General features: G+C 37.2%; 1 protein-coding gene across 1 annotated transcript; it reads left to right on the top strand.

Annotated features, from left to right (window-relative positions):
• Positions 1 to 259: 259 nt before the first annotated feature.
• Positions 260 to 4,565, top strand: fgf3 (fibroblast growth factor 3). Its single transcript, XM_027153206.2, has 3 exons — positions 260 to 811; positions 2,175 to 2,278; positions 2,926 to 4,565. The coding sequence occupies exons 1-3, from the start codon at positions 547 to 549 to the stop codon at positions 3,352 to 3,354; spliced, it is 798 nt and encodes a 265-aa protein (XP_027009007.1). The 5' UTR covers positions 260 to 546; the 3' UTR covers positions 3,355 to 4,565.
• Positions 4,566 to 8,417: the final 3,852 nt, after the last annotated feature.

Here is an 8,417-nt window from a genome sequence, read left to right as displayed (position 1 = left end):
TTCTTTGTATCAATTGGTCGGGCCTCGGGCTATTGTTGCGGTGAGTTCCCTTTATTTCTGTGCGCGCGCGCGCACACACACACACGCACACACACACACACCGTCGATCAGTGGAAATGTCACGATAGGCCTCCCTATGAAATCCCACTGCCTCTTTTTCCCTCCTCTTCCTCCTCCTCCTCGTCGACCAGATTAGCTCCAACAGCCTGCCTGAAGAGAGAGAGAGAGAGAGAGAGAGAGAGAGAGAGAGAGAGAGAGAGAGAGAGAGAGAGGATAGGAAGGACCTATGACCACCACGGAGAGGAGCCCACGCTGCTGTCACCACGCCGGTTCTAATAAATGGCCACGGCCATTCCAAGGCCAGATTACGGCAGATTAAAGAGGATACGGTGGCACGCGTAAACTTTTCGCGTGTTTCCGCGGAGCGGCTAGCTGCGCTTTGGCCGTTGCGGCGCGGACAAATCATGATGCTGCATCTTTGATGGGACCCCGAGTGAAGGCTCTCTGCTATCCTGCGAGGTTTTGCCCTTGTCCTACAATGCCACAATGCTTATAATTCAACTCGTGGTGTTGCTCAGCGTGTTGTTGTTGGGCGGCGCGCGGGGCTCGACGGGTTCGAGGGCGCATCCGTGTGCCGGGAAGCAACCGTGTGACCCGCGACACCGGCGCGACGCCGGTGGACGCGGTGGCGTTTACGAGCACCTCGGAGGCGCACCGCGGCACAGGAAACTCTACTGCGCTACTAAATATCACCTACAGATACATCCGAACGGGAGAGTAGACGGATCTCTGGAAGAGGACAATCCCCTGAGTACGTACATAACCTTCAATATATTTTAGCGAATTCAAGAACGGGTGTAATTGTAAAACACGTGTTGTCATGTCTTATGCGAAATGTACAGTGACAGTATTGAAATCTTTGATCAGTTCAAAAACCTACAGTAATTAAAGGTTTCCAGGAGTAGAATAGAAAACAAATTTTAATCATTATCAACAAACATAAAGTATTAATGTAAATCAGAAATATTTCTGTACGAATACTGAGCAATATTGGCGAGTTAAATAAATTCATAATGATAATGTCAAGAGCAGAGACATTTAATTTGATGGGTATACTCACTTCTATCTATCTATCTATCTATCTATCTATCTATCTATCTATCTATCTATCTATCTATCTATCTATCTATCTATCTATCTATCTATCTATCTATCTATCTATCTGTTCGTTTATTCTCCACATGTATAATTTACACATTTTATCTAGTATTCAGGGATAATTCAGTCACACGTTGCGTCTTGTGGCTGTTTTAATTCTTCTTTTATTTGTTCTCCAACTATGTGTTCGGTGTTTTGTTTTGGTTATCCCCAACTCTGTGGTCATTTGTCAGACGCGGGTCTCTCAATTAGCCGAACGCAAACACGGAATGGACGCGCATTTCCATATGAAAATGGGATTTAGCAGACAGTTTCACATAATGACAGAGAGCGGATGTGTTTATCCAGTAAATGGGATGATTATTCAGTGGGGCTGGAATGAAGAGGAGCCATTAATCACTGAATAAACATGCACTTAAATCGGCTCTCCGTGTCTGGCTATCTAATCTGTCAGCGTGTTTGTCACTGGATTGGTTTTGTCCGGAGTTGCTCTGTGGGTTGTAACTCAATCAGCGCGGGTAGCATGCACAAAAAATAAACAGATGCGTCTGTGATCACGCTTAAACACGCAAAGCTTTTAATTGAGAAAGAATAAAATTAAAAAAAGATTAGCTTAGGTCGGGGAAAATGTGCTCATAGTTTAGGGACTGTTGAGGGGAAATGTAGATCAAAATCACATTTTTGTTTCTTTTTTTTTTTCTGTTAATAAATTGAGCCATTTTCAGGCTTTAAAAAGACATTATGTAAAGTGCTCATAATATAATGAGTCATTTGAAGTTCTATAGTCCCTTAAACAAGAGAGGCAGGGAGGGAGGGACAAAGAGAACGAGGGTCACCAACAGGAAAATACTATATCATATTTCAGTAATTTTTCATCAATATATGCTCTGACTGTAAATTGCTATTATGCCGTGTAATTCGACTCGTTTCATGGAATTAGGCAAATAAAATGAACATTTCTGACCAATTTAGATAGTGATTGAATGTAAAAACATATTTCTGTTATATGTTTCCAGGTATATTAGAGATCACAGCAGTGGATGTTGGAGTGGTAGCCATCAAGGGCCTTTTCTCTGGAAGATATTTAGCCATGAATGAGAAAGGTCGCCTATATGCTTCGGTAAGGGTTACATCACACACACACATATACTAAATAAATAAATGAATAAAAATACAGATCTGGAGATGCAAAGCTACTCATAGGCTCAGATGACACGTAAGCAATTGATTCCATCGCCACATGGTGGTGTTTTCATGGATAACCAGCATGCCCACATGTTATCCTATTAAGATGAATATAAGACATTTTACAACTTCAAAATGGAAAGGAATGAGGTGAATGAAGCTGCCATAGTCAGTGTTAGCAGGTTATTCAGAATGTGAGAAGCAAATCTGATTTCAGAATGTAAGAAGAATTATGATTTGTGATCTTTAACATTATCTATTGTAAAGAATATAGGACAAGCTTTGTAGTTTATTGGAAAATATAGAATTTCAAAGTGAAAATATTAAGCAGGTCCCCAACATCTCTTCACTTGTACAATGGTGTAACTCATTAAAAGCCACTTCATAACCACTTAATAAAATTAAATGAAAATTTGCTTAGTTTAGATACATTATATATGGCTGACATCCATTCCATGAAATTAATGAAAATAAGGTCCATATACTGAAACAATTTTAAATCCCATAAAAGTGGTTATCATCAGAACTTAATTTTATGCCTTTTCTAAAAGTCTAACAAATATTTATTCCATGGCATTTCAGGAAGTCTTTAACAAGGAGTGTGAATTTCTGGAGCGCATTCACGAGTTAGGCTACAATACTTACGCTTCACGGCACCACTCCACCACTCAGCACCCAGGATCCACTGGACGGGGCAACAAGCATAGGGCTTTTGTCAAAAAGCAGTGGTATGTGTCTATTAACGGAAAAGGTCGGCCCAGGAGGGGCTTTAAGACGAAGAGCACGGACAAAGCTTCCCTCTTCCTGCCCCGTGTTTTGGGCAACAAGGACCATGAGATGGTCTCACGTCTACTGGAGAGCAGACAAGATGAGACAAGCCATCAAAGATCCCGCATGGGTCGTGCTGAACGAAGGAGTCGAAGGCACAAGGAGCCCAAACGCCATGGCAGAAGGGGCAACAGGCGCAAATCTGGCCACAAAAAAGAGACTTCAGATGGACAGTTGGAATAGACAATTTCTAGCAGGACCTTTCATGGCAATATGCTATCATTTTAAATATATTTTTTTTCCTTATATTAAGAGAAGCATTTTCTCCTTTATATTTTATTTCTTAAAAAACTTGCATTTGATATTTAAGGACAGTCCAAATGTATATATATGACCAAAACTGAATACTGCTGGATGATTTCAGAGATGTGCATTGTGACATGTGTAATGTAGAAAGATGTATAGTCACTTTCAAATTTTTTTTTCCATTCTTAAACAAATAATTTTTTAAAAGATAAAATTAGGGAATCTGGATAAAAGTGCAGAAGATGTGTTATATTGTTGGACTTAAAGACTGTATAGATAAGGTGTCCAGAAAAGCACTTTTTATCACATTAACCTGTGTAGTAGGTGACAAAGGTACATACAAAACAGAGGGGTTTTTATAAAATGTACATGTGATAGTCTACTGTCCTTAAACTGCAATGAGAAGTACTATGTATATTACTAATGTTATGCATATTTATTTTGTCCATGTGTTAAGTTATTGATGACATAGTTTCTACCGCTCAATAATAGCCTAATCATTGTCATAACCATTAGAAGAACATCATGTTGTTTTGTGCTCAGATGAGCAAAAGAGTGAACATGGATTCTCTGTGTTGACATCCCAAAATACTTTTCATTTTTCTACGACTGAGAAGTTAATATATCATTGGTCACTTGTAAAGTCGTGAATGATTTTTCTAATGAATCGAACACTGTAATATGTGGCAGCGTATAGTAAAGATATGCTGTTCAACACTGAAAGCTAGACATGTGGGAGGAATGTCACCAATAAATTATATGGAAATATAGATACATAAACATGATGCATTTAAGGTTTTTAATTAAAAGAAAAAGAAAATTTCTATTCCTTGCAAAGAAAATGCAATTTGTGCAGCTAGAACTAATCAGAAACATTACATTTTTGGCAACAATCGTTTCAACTAGTGACATAAGTTCTGTTTATTCATCTTAAACTGAATGTTTACTAATGTATTCCTGAACGATCCAATAGATTTTGATTCTATAAAACAATTAAACTTTCATACAACATATAATTGATTCTCAACAATACTTATCCTAATGAATAACACATTTATTTTTTGGGGAAGCAGTTTATTCTTGCTCAGTTTACCTGTAAAAGTGATCACATGGGTACAGACACATTAAACAAGCCCTTTAAAAGGGATTCTCTCTTGGGATGGCCTCCTTTCTACTCATTCTGCAGTAAGAGACTTAATGTGAAAGGTTGTTTTTTATTAAAAAGATCAAATTGTCTGTACAACTTTATAACCTGCAAATCAAATTGTACTATTTGATCGATTAAAGGTAGACGTGGGTTGAAGAGGCTCAAGAGAATTGCAGCTTTTGAAATCTATACGAGAAAAGTGAAATGTTATCCTATACTTTTGAAAGCTTTCTGCTGGTTCACAATAGCCTATCTCAGGGGGAACCTGGGAAGCTGCGCTGTCTGAGACATTCTTTAGACGTTTTTCAAAACAACTAAAGCCAGCAATGTGGAAAACAAGACAGATCTCTAGAGAATGTGAAAATTGTTCCATAGAAATAGTTACACTTTGTTATAGTTCGGTGGGAATGCTAAAATCTAATATTACCTAAAAGGCATGCAGGAAAAAAAATGGACAAAAACTCTCTGAATCTCTGATAATGTGCAGCTGCAGCTTTGCAAACACACACACACACACACACACACACACACACACACACACACACACACACACACACACACACACACACACACACACACACACACACACAGTTTTATTTTCACTTGTAGTGTAGCTGTTTTTTGTATATTTACATCAACTTTTTTCTCTTATTTAACCATATAATATTAATAATTTACTACACGAAGATATCTAAATTATGCAGCAATGAATTGGTTCAGATTTTGCTATTTATATGTTTAATTTTCTAGACCATTTAAAAAACCCGAAGATTGTTTATGGCAAACAATATAATTTATAATAATAATAACAATTATTATTATTATTATTATTATCATTATTATTATTATTATTATTATTATTATTATTATTATTATTATTATTATTATTATTATTATAATATAAAGAATCAATGTGTTATTTATGATCCATGGTTGCAAAAAATAAAAAATAACATTAAAAACATTTCAAATAAATGGCAAATTTTAAATTTCTCAAATTGTTAAAAATTCTAAAAGAAATTAACAAACACACACGCACAAAAATGTTCTGGGGTGCTCACTGGTGCTTACTCTTCGTATCTATTCAGGCACACTTTGCTATTGAGTGTTATTAGTTCAGTGGCAGACAGGGCTAAGCTGAGGTCCAGAGGTGACGCCTTCAGCTGACCTGAGCTCAGTAATAACGGCTCTGCCGCCATGGTAAACTGCGAGCGAGACGCTCATTAACGCGGCTGCGGGGATAGAAACAAAATCCAACTCGCGCCACTTCCCACCGAGCTCGAGTGTGCATCCTTCGACCAGAAATAAACAAATAAGTAAACAAACAAACAAGAAAAAATAATAAATGAGCTGAAGTGTTGAGACCAGTAGTATTGAATTTTGCACATGCATCCAGAAGCAGGTTGATAGTCAAATTTGCAAAAATGTGTTATTTCGAGTTCTGTACGTGTGACATTTGTTAAGGCAACTTGTACCGGTAGAATGAATGAATTCTTCAATGAAGTGAAAAAAGGACCTTTATCTGTCGATCAAAATCTTTTCATACTTAGTTTTGCTCCCCCCCCCCCTCCGCATTTCTTTTATCGTATATTTCATTTAAGGTATACATATTTTTACACTTAATGGGTTGCTCTTAGATAATAGAGATGTAGAGCAGTGTGGAGATCCACTGTTAATATTAATTATTATACACAAACCTGTAGTTTGCATGTTTCTTTTTTTAGGTAAATGTTTTTTAGGTAAATTGTTTTACTTAAAAAAAATCTATCTTTAATAAATAACAAATAAAATTTTCAATGTCATAACTAAACAGAGACTTAAGAGTATTTTAGCGTTTTTAGGGACTGAATATCTTAAGATATTGACTGAACTGACCAGAAAATTCATGTTTATATCCTGTTGAGATGATCCACTATTATTTTTTCTCTGAACAGCCCATAGCTCTATCCAACCACATGCACAAAACACATAATTGGCAGACGCTAATGGTCAAGTCTAAACATTATGCATTAAACATTTGTTCACACTTAAGTCGATCACTCAACCCAATGTTTTCACAAATTACCAGAAGCGCAAGGTTCAGGGTAGTGGAAACTGGTTCAATTAAAATCAGGGCTATTCAGGCTCCTTCCCCCGTGGCCCGAGGGTTTCAGAGCGCCGGTCCTCGTGCCTGGCTAATTGGGGTGTTCGGGAATTCTTTGCTATTGACCTACTAGGCTCTGGAGGGAGAGAATTGGTTGGTGCAGACAGGCCTCCTACCGGCCATGTGTGTGGAGCTCGGAGTTCAAATGACCTCTGCTTAACAGGGAGCATTCCACCTTCTCTATGGGGTACCGATTGCTTCCCTGTCAATCTCTAAACTTTTAGTACGGGACATTAGTAAGAGTAATGCGGAGACCATAGCACCAACTCTGGGGACCTTTCTGTGATGAGATAAATGACTTGCATCAGGGCAAAAGTCAATTCCATTTGTTTGATTTTGCAAAATGGCAAATTCCTATTCCGACTTTATTTATACTGTTGGAAAACAAAATAAGCAAAGCCTCTCGATTACAAATCTCAAAATTCTTCAGGTTGTGTGGTTTTCACTTTGGATTTTGTTCCGTTGAAAAAGGAAACGAAAGAAAAGTTCAAGTAACAGGTGTATTGTGCTTGCGACAAAAAAATGCTCCTCTTTTGTCGTTAATTATTAAACACGATAAGCAAAAATATATTTGCGACATCATTAGTTATGCAAATAATTTGATAGTAAAAATATTGAAAGCAGTTCCAGTTCAATTCTATTTATTTGAAAGGCATTTTTCGATGTAGTTTGTTATATCGTTGTCAATCGCACTTTGGGTCTTAGCGGTCTGGTTTATTATCTATAGGCATAGTGCTATTTTTATTTATGTAAAGATATTTGTGAACATTTTATTGTATATTCTTGTTTTATAATATTTTAGAACGCAAGCGTTTAGTACAACTATTATAATAAATAAAATGGAATATTTGTGTCAGTTATTACGGCTACAGGAAAAAGCAGCACTGTAATTTCTAAAAATGTCCTATAGAGGGCAGCACTGCTTATCAGCTCTATGTAGAAGTGTGCCTCTCAACTACATTAAAAACGTGGACTGCCATTTCTCTAGAGCCAAACAGCAGGATCACAGGGGCAATAAGCTCCAGCTGTCTTTGCAAAAGATCAAGAGGCAACGGGATGGGATACAACGTCTATGTTTTCTCTTTTTTTGGGATCAATGGTGCAGTCATAAGAAGGGCAATATAACAGAGACTTGTTGATTGCCATGGGCTATAATCATGCTCTAGAAAGGGTGAGGAAGACAGAGACAGGAGGTCCTAGTCCACTTTCTCACCAAGTTCAAACGTAAAATCAAAAAATAATAATATAATAATCTGTTAATTAATTTGACTTCGGATAAAAATTGATCACTGGATCCGCTGATTGAATGGTTTAGTGATTATTAGAGGCAACGCCTATTACTATTTCGCTTTAATACCTCATCCATTCTTATGGAAGCATGTTACCAGAATTTAAAAAGAGATATAAAATCGAATGCATTAATTTTTTTAGGTTAATAACAAAGTTGATTCAGTTGCTTTAGACGTCGAAAAATAATTGCTTTCTTGTATGGATTCCAATATTTTTACATTATAACATTTCAGTGTGATCTCTGGATCTTAAATTTTAATGACAGCTACAAGGAATAACAAATTTCGTATGATATCAATGAAGAAAATTTCCTCCAACGTGGAATTTATTTTCCGAATGGAGTCGGGCTGCAGCACCATGGAGAGCGGCCGCGCGCAGTCGTTATTATTATGATTATTAAACGTGAGCTAGGAACACAGA

Source organism: Tachysurus fulvidraco, chromosome 2, assembly GCF_022655615.1.
Source record: "Tachysurus fulvidraco isolate hzauxx_2018 chromosome 2, HZAU_PFXX_2.0, whole genome shotgun sequence".
Lineage (NCBI taxonomy): Eukaryota > Metazoa > Chordata > Actinopteri > Siluriformes > Bagridae > Tachysurus > Tachysurus fulvidraco.
The sequence above is the reverse complement of the archived record's forward strand: the minus strand, read 5'-3'. Positions and strand labels throughout refer to the sequence as shown.